The following is a 17,770-nucleotide window of genomic DNA, read 5'->3' as shown; positions in this document are numbered from 1 at the left end:
TGAGAATAGAGAAAGTAGGAGGGAACAGAGAAGGGCTACTGTCAGTTGCCTCAGACAGCTGTGTTTCGGTGAGGAAAAGAAGATGAGGTTTAGTAGAGGAGAGGTGGTGTTCCACAGATTGAAAATTAGATCTAAGACCGCGAATGTTGCAGAAGTTAATGTAGAAAAAGTTGAGGGAGGTGTCAAGGCATTTGTGGTCTTCAACAGGAGAGGTGTCCGACCTGGGGACATTTTGGTCCCTCCCAGAGGGGACTCCGAGGCGTTGTTTATTTTGGGTCCCATTTTTCTTTTAAATTTTGATTTGGAATGAAGGGTGTATGTGTGGTAAGTGCATGTAGTTTTGTGTGAAGAAGGAGAGCTGTCTTTAGAGGGTAGGCTGTGACTACCCCCTTGAGTTGTGAGACACAAAGGGAAACGTTCAACAAGATCACAACTAGCTTTAATGGAAGGTTCACAGCACCTCATGAACTAGTGCTATTAGATCTCACTGGGAGTAAGTTATTGTTTTGGTAGGTGTCTACTACCTCCTCCGAAGAAGGAGGTAGTAGTAGTTTGCCTACATTCAACCTGTTCCTAAAAAGGGTGACCATTCTTATCGCTCAAACTACTGCCCTAAATCTTTAATTTCTTGCTTGTTTCAAGTTTTTAATTTATCCTTAATAGGAAGATTCTCTATTTGATTGCCAGTATGAGTCAGGGATGATCTACTGGTGATCTGGCTTTCCTTACTGAGTCTTGGTCATCCTCTTTTAGAGATTTCAGTGAAACTTTTGTTGTCACATTAGACATATCAAAAGCTTTTGATAGAGTCTGGAACAAAGCTTTGATCTCTAAACTATCCTCCTACAGTTTCTATCCTTCTCTCTACAACTTCATCTCAAGTTTCCATCCCAACCATTCTATTGCTGCTGTGGTAGATGGTTACTTTTCTTCTAAATCAATTAACAGTAGTGTTTCTCAGAGTTCTGCCCTGTCACCCTCTCTTTTTATTATTCATTAATGATGTTAGCCCTTAGATCTTGCCTTCTCCGCTTTTTTTTTTTTTCATGTTATGGTCTACATGTCTTTTCAGAGATGACCAACCCTTTAGGAAGTCAAATCTCACAGGGATGCCACAGGGCACCTAACTTCTGGTCTTTCTAAGATTTCTGATTGGGGCAGAGAAAAACTTAGTAGTGTTCAATACCTCGAAAACTCAATTCCTTTATCTATCTACTCGACACAACCTTCCAGATAATTGTATGTCCTCTTTTTCAATAACACTCAATTGTCCCCCTCTTCTACACAGAATATCCTCAGCCTATCCTTTACACATAATCTAAACTGGAAACTTCACATCTCCTCTCTTGCTAAAACAGCTTCTATAAAGTTAGATGTTCTGAGACGTCTCTGCCAATTTTTCTCACCTCCCCAACTGCTAACTCTGTACAAAGGCCTCATCTGCCCATGTATGGAGTACTCTTTGCATATTTGGAGGAGGTTCCATTCACATAGCTTAGATATGGTGGAATCAAAATCTTTTCATCTCATCAATTCCCTTTCTCTGACTGTCTTCAGCCTCTTTCTCACTGCCAAAATGTTGCATCTCTTACTATCTTTTACTGCTATTTCCATGCTAGTTGCTCTATTTATCTTGCTAACTGCATGCCTCCCCTCCTCCTGCAACCTTGCTGCACAAGTTTTCTTCCTTCTCTCACCCGTATTCTGTCCAACTCTCTGGCACAAGAGTTAACCAGTACTCTCAATTTTTCATACCTTTCTCTGGAACTCCCTGCCTGTGTCTGTATTTTGAACTTCCTATGACTTGACTTCATTCAAGGGGGAGGTTTCAAGACATTTGTGCCTGTCCTATGACAAATTTTATTGGCTCTGTAAGGAGTCTGGCAACTGAGTGAGTCTTTTTTTCTTTATTCTTTTTTTTGTTGCCTTTGGCTAGTCCTCTTCTCTCTCTTAAAAAAAAACTGACTTAAAGTCGGGTTTACTCAAAATTGGTGCCTAGTGACTGGAGAAAGCAGTTGCAAGACAAGACCAACATGTTGATCTTGTTAGTCGATTTGCGATTTTATTTACATTGTGACGTCACAGAGTAAGCTTTGAAAACATGGTCTCCAGGTATAGAGATGTTAGAATTGGTGAGGAAAAAAGAACACATCTGGGACCCCATAAATGAATTATACAGTAAAAAAAGCTTGTGCAAATCATCATTTGATGAAATAGCTCTCCAAGAACTGTTTTCCTAAATGCAGGGTGTTGTTGGAAGTGAGGATTGAAGACTTGTCAGGATTTAATTTGATTGCAATTATGCATAGTCTTCTTAAGATTAGTGTGTGGTAGACACTCCTTTCTTTCCTTCTACTTAACCAGGGATGTATCCTAAGGCATTTTCTTTTTTGATGACTCTTCTGGTACACCAAAAGAGCAACCATCGCTTCAGCATCATCACTGGAGAAAGACTTCTTGGTGGGTAGCTGTTTGTTTACATTCACTTCCTGCCAAGATGCCAGCTAGTTGATACTTTCCAGTTGCTATTTGTGACAATTTATGACTAGAAGGGATGAGTCGGAAACTCTACCTATGTAAAATTTCAGTTTCAAATTGGCACGTGTGAACCCACCTTTAGCCAGAGAAACTACATACAGTCAACACTCGGCTATCGCGACTTCGGCTATCGTGTTTTATTGCTATCGCGCACCCATGAAAAGCTGTTAAGATTTCATTATCGCGACCTCAGATGCCTGCTATTGCGCGCACAGCCATGACATCATGGGATATCTGAGCGCTCATTGGCCAAAACCGCCTTCACGCCAAGATCAATTCAGCTATTGCATTTTCGGCTATGGTGTGGCTATTTCGGCCCCAATTGGGCGCAATAGCCGAGGGTTAAGTGTACATAAAACAAATGCAGTTGACATTTTGCTGGTTAATGATTGCAAATTGAAAGATGTTTACTTTTAATTAAATTTTTAGGATTTAGTTAAAAACATTTTGAAAATAACACATAAAGACTTTTTACTTTGACACATTTGTCATTTACATATTCTGGTATAAGCCATCCACTTGAAGGTTTTGGCTGGTCTGCAACTCAACAGCTCCAATGAGCAACACTACTACAGCTCTTCATCCATAACATGCACTGCTATCTCCTTGCTTCTCCTCTTATATGTGTATACATATATATATATATATATATATATATATATATATATATATATATATATATATATATATATATATATATATATATATATATATATATATATATATATATATATATATATATATATTTTTTTTTTTTTTTTTTTTTAATTTATTTTTTTCATATTCTAACTTTTCTCTCCATTATATCATCTCATTCACACCTCTTCCCTTTACAACTACATCCTTCATTCTAGAATCATTACTTTCTACTGTAGTTTGCATGATTCAATGCAATGAAACAAATGACACAAAGACAAACAACAGTAATCATCACTTTATCCAACAGCTCACGCTTTGTTCCATATACTCATAATTATCTCACATTTTAGATTAAACACAGTTATTCAGGACTATCCATATTATTTTGTTGACTCATTATTTGTCTCATTTATTCCTCTATGGGGAGGACAACGAAGAAAGTTTTTAATTACACATAGTATGTCTTTTAAGGTACTTACACTTTTCGGTATTCCTTCTGAACTCCTTTTCTTTTCACAACTTTCTGTGGAGCAACTAGTGTACATGTAAATAATGTACTTTAGGTGCATATGAACACAATAAGCCCTGTAGTGGAGGAAATGTGGTGTGGCTGGGACTCACCGCTCCCCTGAGCTTGAGGATGCCACTGTCATTTCACCATCAGAGCGTTCCTCCTCCTCTGCGCATTCAGATAACACTTGTATGAGGTTTTGCTGGTGGTTTCGGGTGGTGCTGGGAAGCTGCAGATTCTTTGGATGCAGCATGTTATCCTCTGAGTCACTGTCAGTGGAATCCTCCCCTGATGAAGCCTCGCCGTGTTCCTCATCTTCACTGTCATTTGATTCTTGCTGCCCCACTAGCAGGTTCTGATGTGCAAAAAACACAGAAGTGTAATAATGATACAGATTCAGTTTCAAAATTCAGACATGAGACAATCCAAGCATATTTGTCTCCCCAAACTTATCCTTCTCAAGTCAAGTGTGTCTCTCTCTGTAAAGGGATGCCAAAATTATCCAATTACCATGCACCATTCACAAGATCCTACTTGTTTTTATACTAACATGCAAGTCCATGAATATTTTTGTAGAATCAGCATTATAGTTGAAGAGACACTGCATTCATCATTCATGGATAAATGGAAGTGACTGGACGATACTCATAACAAAAACAGTGAACATTTATTAAATAATAGGCAGAATGCCACTTGTACAGGTACAAACTAAAGAAAAAAACTTAGGAGAACACTGTAGACATTAAAAAAAATAAATTAACAAAATATCCTATACAAGATTGCTTGAATTGAATTTTGTCAGCTTCAGTATCACATGTGACCTGTTTCTTGTGGAATTCTTACTACTGATTATATGAAGCATTCTGAGAAGAAATATGATGGAATTTCCTAACAATGTTATAATACTACAGCTCAGTAGTATGAAACTTAAGTGCAGAGATTCTTTTTTTTTACAAAAGATTAAGACTAAGTTGTTTTATTTTGTAAGGCAAAATCAAAGATGATAAATAACAGTAATATATGTCAGAGGAGGCGGTGGTGTAGTGGGTAAGGTAGTGAGTATGGGATCAGGCAGACGCCCATGCGTAGGTTCAAATCCCACCACATACCGCCTTGAAACTTTGTCATTTGTCGAGTGGTTTAAAGTTACCTACATGTCACCATGATACCCAGGTTCTAGGTGGTTACAACAAAGATGTGCTTGGATTGTTACATGGGCCCTAATATGGGTACCACTATAAATAAAATTGCCTATACCACTAATGGGTGGAAGCTGAACAGTGCTTCCCATACCCTTCAAGTATACCTACAGGCACTCTAGAAAAAAAAAAAAAAAAAAAAAAAAAAAATACACACACACACACACACACACACATATATATATATATATATATATATATATATATATATATATATATATATATATATATATAAACAGGCAAACCCTGCATAACGAAGGGATTACGTTCCTAAAAACCCTTCATTAAGCGAAACTTCGTTAAGCGAACCGATTATAACAAGTTTAACCCCTGACTTGAACTTCCATTGAGAGTAAACAAAGCGAGAGTGCATCATAGTACACTCAACCCTCGATTTGCCGGACTAAAAGGGGGGAAGGCTTGTCCGGGAATGGCAAATGTCCGGCAATGGAAAATGTCCGGGGGTCTACCCCCTTGCCGGACTTTACCCTATACAGGTTGAACCCCGCTTTAACGGCACGCGATTTACCGGAATCCCGTGTTTAACGGCAAAAATTTCCGGTGGGAACATAGTGTTGTCTTTAACGGCATTTCGGCACCTGCACCAGCTGTACCAGGAAGTTGGAAAATAAATCAGACGTTTTTTGTTCAGAAAAACAAAACTGAGGGAGAAGAAAGAGACTTTGCACCAGATGTGGAAGACAAGAGAAAGAAAAATAAAAGAAAGGCAGGATCAGGAAGAATAGAAGTAACAGGAGGTGCCGAGGCAAAGGCAAAACCTCCGACGACCATCATCATCATCATCATCTCACCACGTGGGGCCGTAACACATGCCAATGCCGCCGACACGTAAGGACAACACTCGTGTGCGGCAGACTTGTTTACAGTCCAGTACTAGACGTGTATGTCCGCCCGCGCTGCCATCTATAGTGCCCGATTTGCGAACTTTGTCTGGCGCGGTAGTTTGAAATCGACTTGTCCCGGACTTTTTTTTTTTTTTTTTTTTTTATTTTTCCCACAGACTCTTGTCCGGCAAATCCGAAATCCGGCAAATGGAGGTCCGGCAAATCGAGGGTTGAGTGTACAGTGAAAGGTTTAATGAAAGTAAAAATTATGAAATTAAACATTTAAGCAGTTTAATTTAAGTCATTATAATGTACACTAATGTATGTATGTACGTGACTTTATAATGTTGATGATCTTAAATTTATGAAGGGAGGGAGAGTGGAGTGGAAAAGACACTAACCGGCAACCTGTTGAATGTAAACAAAGGGCGCATCACTGTATCACATACAAAACTTATCTACCACATTTCCACAAGGCTTTGGTTCTTTTAGCTTGCAAGGAAGATACAGTCTCACCAGCCTTCTTAATAGTTTGCCGACTTGAAAATAGTAGAGACAGTAGATGGAGTCAAGATGGTGGCGAGCAATGCTATTAATTTTCTCGCATTTCTCGTGTCTGTGAATAATATCCAGCTTCACTTCAAGAGTAAGAGACTTCCTGGTCTTCTTAGCAACGCTAGGCAACATTGCAGGGCGTTTTGGTGGTAAGTTGAGCGAAGGAAGATGAGCTGCTGGTGACGCTGTTATTGTTTTGAACAGGGGGAGTGTGTGGTGCGCGTATTGTCCACGAGAGGCGCTGGTGTATTCAAAAGCCTGTCGGCTTGCATGATACGGCAATGCTTTCAAACTTGGAAAAAATTACCTGGATAAAACTTCATTAAAGCGAGTTTGGTGTTCGTTAAAGGAGCAGATGGTAGTAAAATGAAACCTTCGTTGTAGCGAAATTTCATTGTGTGAACCTTCTTTAAGCGGGGGTTGCCTGTATATAAATGAGTGTGGGAGCTCAAGGCATCCTCTTCCACTAGATGTTTCTTAGATCCTTCTCTCTCTATGACAATACGGTCTAAACTTTGATTAAATGTTGCATATATGATGGAAGCAGATGCCTTGAGCTCCCATTTGTGCAGGAATACATGTTTTCGGTGGTGATGGTACTTGGATTGTTCTCCCATGGAGCAACATATATATATATATATATATATATATATATATATATATATATATATATATATATATATATATATATATATATATATATATATATATATATATATATATATATATATATATATATATATATATATATATATATATATATATACACACACACACACCTAACCCTCTGTTATCGCGCCCTTCCGTTATCGTGTTTACGTGTTATCGTGCACTTATGAAAAACTGCAAAATTCAGTTTTAGTGCATCTGGAAAGTCGATATCGCGCACCCGTATTAGTATTATTATTAGTAGTAGTAGTATTAGTAGTAGTAGTAGTACAACCCATATCCCAACCACACACCGACGAATGTTTAGATGGGGAAGGAGGAGGAAGAGGTGGAGGGGGAGAACGATGATGATCATGAGGAGGAGGAGGAGCCAGCAGCCAATCATCGCTGTGTATTCAAGTCCCGTGATTTGAATAAGGGAGCTGATTGGTTTTGGTCACTGCTCACCACCACCACCACCACCATCCCTCAGTCTCAGAGCTGGTTTTTAAGGAAAATTTTTGGGTTGAGGCACCTATTTATTTATTTCCTATTTATTCTTCACTTCTGTTATTGCATTTTCCGCTATCGCGCATTTTTTTAGGCACCAATTTCGCGTGATAACGGAGGGTTAGGTGTGTGTGTGTGTGTGTGTGTGTGTGTGTGTGTGTGTGTGTGTGTGTGTGTGTGTGTGTGTGTGTGTGTGTGTGTGTATGTATGTATGTATGTATGTATGTATGTATGTATGTATATATATATATATATATATATATATATATATATATATATATATATATATATATATATATATATATATATATATATATATATATATATACAGGCAACCCTCTTTAACGAAGGGGTTACATTCCTAAAAAACACTTTGTTAAGCGAAACTTCGTTAAACGAACCGATTATAACAAGTTTAACCCCTGATTTGAACTTCCACTGAGAGTAAGCAAAGCGATAGTGCATCATAGTACGGTGAAAGGTTTAATGAAAGTAAAAATTATGAAGTTTAACATTTAGGCAGTTAAATTTAATTCAAGTCATTATAATGTACACTAATGTATGTATGTACGTAGCTTTATAATGTTGATGATCTTAAATTTACGAAGGGAGGGAGAGTGAAACGGCAAAGATACTAACCGGTAACCTGTGGAATGTAAACAAAGGGCGCATCATTGTACCGCATACAAAACTCATGTACCACATTTCCACAAGGCTTTCCAATTTATCCATTGTAGAGTCACAAGTTCAGGTGGTTCTTTTAGCTTGCAAAGAAGATACAGTCTCACCAGCCTTCTTAATAGTCTGCTGACTTGAAAATAGTAGAGACAGTAGATGGAGTCAAGATGGTGGCCAGCAATGCTATAGTTTTCTCGCCTCTCTAGTGTCTGTGAATAATATCTGGCTTCACTTCAAGAGTAAGAGACTTCCTGGTCTTCTTAGGAATGCTAGGCCACATTGCAAGGAGTTTTGGTGGTAAGTTGAGCGAGTGAAGACGAGCTGCTGCTGACACTGTTATGAGAGTGAGTGGTGCGTGTGTTGTCCACGAGAGGCTTGATCTTGATCTTGATCTTGATTCTACAGGTGTCCCAGGATTTCTACTGAGGCAGGCCTTAGTATTTGCGGCTGCTAGTGTATTCAAAAGCTTGTCGATATGCGTGATACGGCGGGGCTTTCAAACTTGGAAAAAATTACCTGGATAAAACTTCGTTAAAGCGAGTTTCGTATTCGTTAAATGAGCAGATGGTAGTAAAATGAAACATTCGTTGTAGCGAAATTTCGTTGTGTGAACCTTCATTAAACGGGGGTTGCCTGTATATACACAGTATATATATATATATATATATATATATATATATATATATATATATATATATATATATATATATATATATATATATATATATATATATATATATATATATATATATATATATATATATATATATATATATATATTGTTCCTATTTATTAAATCATTAGAAAAGGGGGAAAACTATGAATTGTTAAAATATTTTATCCTGCATCTAGATACAGTGTCATTATTCTATGTTGATAAAATCAATTCATACTTTGTTATACAATAGATACTAAGAATATTGAAAGGGCAGCATAAAAATTTACCAGTTAAACTTTAAAAGGTAAATCAAGTTCTTTTATTTTAACAAAGCGAGTTCATTTATTATCCTCCCACATACCACTAACACAAATCTGGAGCTCACCATCTCTATCACTTTGTCATCTTCCTTAGTGTTTTCAATGTTGAGGTCATTCAGCTGCTGCTGTGGCTGTGTCAAGAGCTGATCAGTGGACCGCTGGAACTCCGGTAAGAAAGCTTGCAGCTGGTCAAGCAGTGGACTCCTTGCTACCTGTGGAGGTGACATCCTATTGTGTCTAGTTTATTTCACTTTGTTAAGTAAACCATTTCTGATACTAACATATGATGTTCACTTCTTGTAATAATATACATGTACTTTAGAAAATCCTTTCTTTTCTGGCTTTGGTCTTTAGGTTTATGCAAGAACTCTTCCTATAGGGTATGAGTAAAGAGCCACAAAGCATACTGGTGAATGGATTGAAGTGAAGAACACACATATAACAAATATCACCTAATTTGTTTTTACCATCATGACTGCCATCATTATAATTGTTCACAGCAGCAGTAACAACCCACCTTAAAGGTCTTTGGTTTTTCCGTCTGTGGTCTGCTGCTGGGTTGCCTCAAAAGGTTCTCCACCACACTTCTGGAGCCTGCAAAGCACAAGACACATATCAATCAGTCTCAGTGGTGGTGGTGGTGCTCAAGGCTGTTTGGACAGTGTCCAATATGGGATGCTGGTACCCACTATCAAACAATACATCTGGCCTTAGAGAATAATTTGTAGTGACTTGTGGTGTGTGTATAACAAACTGTGCAATGAAGGTAACACATAGTACATGATTAACCACAAAGAATATTTTGTGTATACAAACAATCCTAGTGGCCACACTCAAAACATGAAGCAGGTGTGGTGGGAGCTCAGGCAAATCAGCAGTGGATAAAGTGGCCAGGGTGGAGGAGTGAGTACTTCAAACAGCACTCTGTTCATTGTCTGTTCCTTCAGACATTTAAGGAGAAACACACAATCTTTTTTTATCTATTTATTTTTTTATCGAAGTTGCTGAACTTTACCGGCGCCACAGTTAAGACAGGCAGTGGCCAGCTAGCCTCCACGTCATCTGTCAAGTGCACAATAGCATTGTGAAATACTGAAGCCCACCCTTACTTGGTATTATTATTTATTAGCTGGTTAACTCCTCTTGGACAACACTAGACCAGCTTGCAGATACATACTACTCAAATAAAAGGGCTCCAGAACCATATCTAAATATATTGTAAGATGAATGGAACTTTTTTTTTTTTTTATTTATATTTTTTTTTAATGTTATGGCCTATAGCAACTGTAGGCATACTTGTAGAGTATATGTTAAAAGCGCTGTTAAGCTTCTGCCCATTAGTGGCGCAGGCAATTTTATTTATAATGGTACCCATATTAGGGCCCATATCACCACCCAGATGCATCTTTGGTGTAACCACCTAGAACCTGGCTATCATGATGACATGTAGTTAACTTTAAACCAATAGACAAATGGCATAGCTTAAAAGCGGTACGTTGTGGAATTTGAACCTACGAATGGATGTCTGCCCAATCCCACGCTCACCACCTTTGGTGGTGTTTGTAATATAACAATTGTATAGATATCTTACTCAAAACAGTCTCCATATATATAAAGTATTGCCCATGGTATTATGCAACAGCCTTTTAAAAGGTGATGACTCACACGTGCAACAATCTCAGCTGAAAACAATAACTTATTCCCAGAGAGATCTAATAGCACTAGTTCAGGGGGTGCTGTGAACCTTCCATTAAAGCTAGTTGTGATCTCACTGAACGTTTCCCTTTGTGTCTAACAAATCAAGGGGGCAGTCACAGCCTACCCTCTAAAGACAACTCTCCTTCTTCACACAAAACTACATGCACTTACCACACATACACCCTTCACCTGAAAATCAAAATTTAAAAGCAAAATGGTTACTCCAACCCATGCCTCGGAGTCCTCTTCTGGAGAGGACCAAAAATGTCCCCAGGTCGAATGCCTCTCTCAGTGACGACCACAAATGCCTTGACATCTCCCTCAACGTTTTCTACATTAACTTCTGCAACATTTGCAGTCTTAGATGTAATTTTCAATCTGTAGAACACCAGCTCTCCTCTACTAAACCTCATCTTTTCTTCACCAAAACAAAGCTGTCTGAGGCAACTGACAGTAACTCCTTCTCTGTTCCCTCCTGCTTTCTCTATTCTTATTTTCATTCCAAAGCTTGATGTTGCATCTTTGTACACAACAACTTAACTTGGTCTTGTGCCCATGCTCTTGAATCTTCCGAATTTTTCATCATCTGGCTTTGACTCAACAGTCACTCTAACTAAATTCATCTGTACTGACTATCTCTCCCCTAACTATTCTGACTATAGTAAATTCTTTGACTATTTAACTTCCAAAGTGGAGCACCTACCCTTTCGCAGAGATTTCCATTCTTGGAGATTTCAATGTTCACCACCAGCTTTGGCTTTCCTCTCCTTCACTGACCATCCTGGTGAACTAGCCTTCAACTTTGCTATCCTCCATGACCTAGAGCAACTGGTGCAACACCCTACTCGTATTCCTGACCGTCTTGGAGACACGCCCAACATTCTTGATCTCTTCCTTCTCCTTATGCTTTCACCATTTCATCTCCGTTGGGCTCCTCCGATCACAATCTCATTTCTGTATCTTGTCCTATTTCTCCAATCCCTCCACAGGATCCCCCAAAGCAAAGGTGCCTCTGGCATTTTGCCTCTGCCAGTTGGGGGACCTGAGGAGGTATTATGCTGATTTTCCCTGGAATGATTACTGCTTCTGTGTCAGAGACCCATCTCTTTGTGCTGAACGCATAACAGAGGTGATAGTGTCTGGCATGGAGGCGTACATTCCTCATTCTTTTCTCAACCTAAACCTTCTAAACCTTGGTTTAACTCAGCCTGTTCTCATGCTATACATGATAGAGAGGTTGCCCACAAAAGGTACTTGAGCCTTCCATCTCCTGAATCTCATGCACTTTATATTTCTGCCCAGAATCATGCCAAGTCTGTTCTTCAACTTGCCAAACACTCCTTCATAAATAGAAAATGTCAAAATCTTTCAAACTCAAACTCCCTTGAGACTTCTGGCATCTAGCCAAAAACATCTCCAATAACTTCACTTCTTCATCTTTCCTCCTTTATTTCATCCTGATGGCACCACTGCCATCTCTTCTGTCTCTAAAGCTGAACTCTTCTCTCAAACCTTTGCTCACAACTCCACCTTGGATGATTCTGGGCTTGTCCCTTCCTCTCCTCCTCCCTCTGACTATTTCATGTCTACAATTAAAATTCTTCGTAATGATGTTTTCCATGCCCTCACTGGCCTAAACCCTCGGAAGGCTTATGGTCCTGATGGGGTCCCTCCTATTGTTCTCAAAAACTGTGCTTCCGTGCTTGCACCTTGCCTGGCCAAACTCTTTCAACTTTGTCTATCGACTTCTACCTTTCCTTCTTGCTGGAAGTTTGCCTACATTCAGCCTGTTCCTAAAAAGGGTGACCGTTCTAATCCCTCAAACTACCGTCCTATAGCTTTAATATCTTGCTTGTCTAAAGTGTTTTAATATATCCTGAATAGGAAGATTCTTAAACATCTGTCACTTCACAATCTTCTATCTGATCGCCAGTATGGCTTCCGTCAAGATCGCTCTACTGGTGATCTTCTGGTATTCCTTACTGAGTCTTGGTCATCTTCTTTTAGAGATTTCAGTGAAACTTTTGCTGTCATGTTAAAACATATTAAAAGTTTTTGATAGAGTCTGGCACAAAGCTTTGATTTCAAAACTGCCCTCCTACGGTTTCTATCCTTCTCTGCAATTTTATTTCAAGTTTCCTTTCTGACCATTCTATTGCAGCCATGGTAGTTGGCAACTGTTCTTCTAAATTTATTAACAGTGGTGTTCCTCAGGGTTCTGTTCTGGCAACCACTCTCTTTCCATTATTCATTAATGATCTTCTCAACCAAACTTCTTGCCCTATCCATTCCTATACTGATGATACCACCCTACATCTTTCCACATCCTTTCAGAGACAACCAACCCTTCAGGAAGTCATCAGATTGTGCAGGGATGCCACAGAATGCCTGACTTCTGATCTCTCTAATATTTCTGATTGAGGAAGAGAAAATCTAGTTGTGTTCAGTGCAACAAAACTCAATTCCTCCATCTATCAACTCAACATAAGCTTCCAGACAACTATCCCCTCTTCTTAAATGCCACTCAACTTCTTCCACAATGATATTCTTGGCCTGTTCTTTACTCATAATCTTAACTGGAAACTTCACATCTCATCTCTTGCTAAAATAGGTTCTATGAAGTAAAGCTTTCTGCGGCACCACCAACTGCTAACTCTGTACAAGGGCCTTATCCATCCTTGCATGGAGTAGGCTACCTACTCTTCATATTAGGTAGGCTGGAATCAAAAGCTTTTTGTCTCATCAACTCCCCTCCTCTGACTGACTATCTTCAGCCTTTTTTCTAACCACCAAAATGTTGCATCTCTTTCTATCTTTTATCGCTATTTTCATGCTAACTGCTCTACTGATCTTGCGAGCTGCATGCCTCCCCTCCTCCTGTGGCCTCGCTGCACAAGGCTTTCTTCTTCCTCTCATCCCTATTCTGTCCAACTCTCTAATGCAAGAGTTAACCAGTATTCTCATTCATTCATACCTTTCACTGGTAAACTCTGGAACTCCCTGCCTGCTTCTGTATTCCCATTTTCCTACAACTTGACTTCTTTTAAGAGGGAGGTCTCAACACATTTGTCCCTGAATTTTAGTTAACTCTCTTGACTTTTAAGGGAACTGGCAACCAAGCGGGCCTTTTTTTTCCTATTTTTGTTGCCTTTGGCCAGTCGCCCCTCCTGCATAAGAAAAAAAAGCTTAGGGCAGTGGTTCCGAACCTATGGTATGCAAGGGCCTTCCAGGTGGTAGATATGCAATTAATTTCTCAAAAAAAATAAAAATAAAAAATAAAATAAAATAAATAAAAATGCTGCCATATATACTCAAGATAATCTGCCATCGATCAGCTGGTGGAGGGAGGTAAAAAAAAAAAAAAAAAAAAAAATTCCATACCTTGCATTAAAATGAGTAGTGTTCTTTGTTAGTTCATTTGTGTGTTCTATTTGTGATTGATTAATATTTGCTGAAATTGAAATTTTCTGGAACCAGTTGGTACGCAGGTACTCGCTCAGGAAAAAATTGGGAACTAATGGCTTAGGTGGTGCCAAAGGTTGTGGCACCGAGTGTTCAGTGCGAGTGCCATGCTTGTGGGCACAGTGAAGTTGTTTGTGGTGTAGTTCCTTGAAACATGTTATTAGCCTCAGCAAGTTGGCTTTGAGTCTGTTCCTCTGTCCTTGAGGTGGCCCAGGGTTAAAACTTTGGCATTACTGTAGTATAGACATCCTGTAACCTACCTCTCAACTTTCAGGATGCCAGCAGTCACCTGACCTCAGCCAGATATACTCTGTTGTCAATTTAGCAAAAGAACTCTCCCCAACCTCTCTCGCTTTCTTTCGATATCTTATTTAGAGCATCTTGATCTTTATATTCTGTAGCCTGACACGGGAAATGAGCAGAAACGATATATCTGTTACACTATTAGGACTTTGTGTGTGTGTGTGTGTGTGTGTTTCACTGTTTGATCTGCTGCAGTCTCTGACGAGACAGCCAGACGTAACCCTACGGAACGAGCTCAGAGCTCATTATTTCCGATCTTCGGATAGGCCTGAGAACAGGCACACACCACACACCAGGACAATAAGGTCACAACTCCTCGATTTATATCCCGTACCTACTCACTGCTAGGTGAACAGGGGCTACACGTGAAAGGAGACACACCGAAATATCTCCACCCGGCCGGGGAATCGAACCCCGATCCTCTGGCTTGTGAAGCCAGCGCTCTAACCACTGAGCTACCGGTGTGTGTGTGTGTGTGTGTGTGTGTGTGTGTGTGTGTGTGTGTGTGTGTGTGTGTGTGTGTGTGTGTGTGTGTGTGTGTGTGTGTATTTACCAAGTTGTATTTACCTAGTTGTAGTTTTACAGGGCCTGGGCTTTATGCTCGTGTGGCCCGTCTCCATATCTACACTTATCCAATCTTACTTTAAAAGTGTGCACACTCGTTGCAGACACTACTTCTTCATCTAAACTGTTCCACGTCTCAATACATCTCTGCGGAAACTATATTTTTAATATCTCTCAGACATCTTCCTTTCTCAGCTTTTTACTATGCGATCTTGTGCTTGGTGTCATATTCTTCTCTCAGGATCAGTTTCTCATTATCCACTTGGTCCATTCCGTTGATCAATTTATAGACTTGTATCAGGTCTCCTCTCTCCCTTCTTTGTTCCAAGGTTGGTAGATCCATAGCCTAAATTTAGTCTCTCCTCATATGTCATCCCTTCAAGTTCTGGGACCATTCTTGTAGCCATTTTTTGTAGCCTCTCCAATTTCCTTATGTGTTTCTTTTTATGAGGGGTCCACACTACTCCTGCATATTCCAATCTGGGTCTTATTATAGTATTTATCAATTTCTTCATCATTTCTTTGTCCATGTAGTGAAATGCTACTCCAATATTCCTCAGCAAATTATATGTTTCTCTAAAAATTCTATCAATATGGCTTACTGGTTGATTGTTTTCTTCCATCGTCACTCCTAAGTCCTTTTCCTTTTTTACTTTCTCCAGTTCTACTCCATCTCCCATCTTATAGATTCCCACAGGTCGTCTTTCACTCTTTCCCATTTCCATGACATGGCTTTTGTTCACATTGAATTCCATTTCCCACTTCTTACTCCATTCCCAGATCTTATTTAGGTCTTCTTGCAGTATTTCACAATCCTCCTTTTGCTTTATAACTCTGCATAGTTTCGTATCATCCGCAAACAAATTTATGTAGCTGTTCACTCCTTCTGGCATGTCGTTAATATAAATGAGGAAAAGTACTGGTGCCAATACTGACCCCTGTGGCACTCCGCTTTCTACTGCTCTCCACTTGGACTTCATATCTTTAACTACCGTCCTTATTTCTCTCCCCCTCAAATAATTTTCTATCCATCTCAATGTGCTTCCTTTTAAGCCACCCTTCTCTAACTTCCACAGTAATCTTGCGTGTGGCACTTTGTCAAACACCTGTGTGTGTGTGTGTGTGTGTGTGTGTGTGTGTGTGTGTGTGTGTGTGTGTGTGTGTGTGTGTGTGTGTGTGTGTGTGTGTGTGTAGGGAACAATCTCTCTCTCTCTCTCTCTCATCCTAATAGCATACAGAGATGTTTTATTATTCTCCTTTGTTAGGCTACAGAATATCATGTTCACGATGCTGTGCTGTGCATTTAGAAGTCATGATTACAGCCAGCTTTAATAAGAGAGAGAAAGAGAGAGAGAGAGAGAGAGAGAGAGAGAGAGAGAGAGAGAGAGAGAGAGAGAGAGAGAGAGAGAGAGAGAGTAGGTTTGGAGTTTTTTTTCTTTTTTTTTTCGCTAGATTGGCAACAGTTTAGGTAAACTTACAGAGTTTCACCACCTTGCCCTTTCTGGACGAAACTATTTTTTTCTGGTAGATTTCAGCTTGCTTTTAATTAAAATACCACTTGTTTTTGGCACAAATCAACCAATTTTTTTTTTCACAGCCCCAAAACATATTATGATTTGCATAAAAAAACAACTGGTAAATTCATTAAAAACAAGCCGAAATCTACCAGAAAAAATCAGTTTCGTCCAGAAAAGAACCTAACCTAACTTAACCTAACCAAACTTAACCTAACCCAACCTAACCTAACTAAACCTAATCTAACCTAACCTAACCCAACTTAATCTAACCTACTAAACCTAATCTAACCTAACCTAACCAAACCTAATCTAACCTAACCAAACCTAACCAAACCTAATCTAACCTAACCCAACCTAACCTCAGGAGCCGTCGTGATTGGTGGAAATAATTATGCTTTTTTTTTTTTCATTGGCCGCCGCTTCAGTTTCAAAGAACAGAACCAATAAGCGTAAACAATTAAGCGCATGCTCAGACAATGGTATGTCACGGAGCTCGCCGAGCCGCCGCGAGCGCATGACAGCATCAGTGTGCGGCAGGGTTTGATACGGGAGGTTAGTTAGTGTCACGGCTGATCACCAAAACACGCTTAAATTTAAAAAAATCTGTGTCGCCATTCAAAAAGGTTGCACCTGGTATATAAGGGGTTCAAATTACTCGTAATGGAGCTCAATCTCTTGAGGTGGGTAAAAAACACGTAGCTGATTGTGGTGAAACTCTGCAGTAATACCACAGTTTATATCTGGCTAAAGTCTGGCGACTGCTGGCATCCCACAAACCGTGCTACTGAGAGGTAAGTGATGGGATGTCTATACTATGGTAGTACCAAAACTTTACCAACTGTAACACCGTACCAACCTCCATGCTTTACCGGTACCGCCCGCTACCCGCTACCACGTACTGTGCTGTTTTTGAGTCCTAGACCGCTACATTAGCTCTATTGCATCACTCACTTCCATCACCAGTGACAGCCAGCAGCTCGGAGGAGGTGTTGACTGGTGCCGCCATGCTGCAGGTGCAGGTTGTTGTATACCTACTACGTACCTACTAGCTCGACCCCAAACAACAAACTCGGCAATGTATTTGTAGAAAGTTTTCCACATGCAATGACGATAGTGATTTAGAAC

At 39.6% G+C, this 17,770-nt stretch overlaps 1 protein-coding gene across 1 annotated transcript; it reads right to left on the bottom strand.

The window, feature by feature from the left end:
* Window positions 1-2,934: 2,934 nt before the first annotated feature.
* On the bottom strand, window positions 2,935-17,733 carry LOC123509693 (NOP protein chaperone 1-like). The gene is made up of 4 exons (XM_045264178.1): window positions 17,597-17,733; window positions 9,619-9,695; window positions 9,167-9,313; window positions 2,935-4,043 (listed from the first exon to the last, which is right to left on the bottom strand). The coding sequence occupies exons 1-4, from the start codon at window positions 17,649-17,651 to the stop codon at window positions 3,795-3,797; spliced, it is 528 nt and encodes a 175-aa protein (XP_045120113.1). The 5' UTR covers window positions 17,652-17,733; the 3' UTR covers window positions 2,935-3,794.
* Between the last annotated feature and the right edge of the window lie 37 nt (window positions 17,734-17,770).

Source organism: Portunus trituberculatus, chromosome 27 (genome assembly GCF_017591435.1).
Source record: "Portunus trituberculatus isolate SZX2019 chromosome 27, ASM1759143v1, whole genome shotgun sequence".
NCBI classification, from domain to species: domain Eukaryota; kingdom Metazoa; phylum Arthropoda; class Malacostraca; order Decapoda; family Portunidae; genus Portunus; species Portunus trituberculatus.
This window is presented reverse-complemented; position numbering and strand designations above follow the sequence as displayed.

Bases quoted from the DNA above. Each gene is read 5' to 3' on its own strand.
- LOC123509693 (XM_045264178.1), bottom strand. From the start codon at position 17,651: ATGGCGGCACCAGTCAACACCTCCTCCGAGCTGCTGGCTGTCACTGGT. The intron at 9,314-9,618 runs GTGGGTTGTTAC...TCACCTCCACAG, and splicing joins AAAAACCAAAGACCTTTAAG to GTAGCAAGGAGTCCACTGCT. The intron at 4,044-9,166 runs GTGAGCTCCAGA...TTTGCACATCAG, and splicing joins ATGACAAAGTGATAGAGATG to AACCTGCTAGTGGGGCAGCA.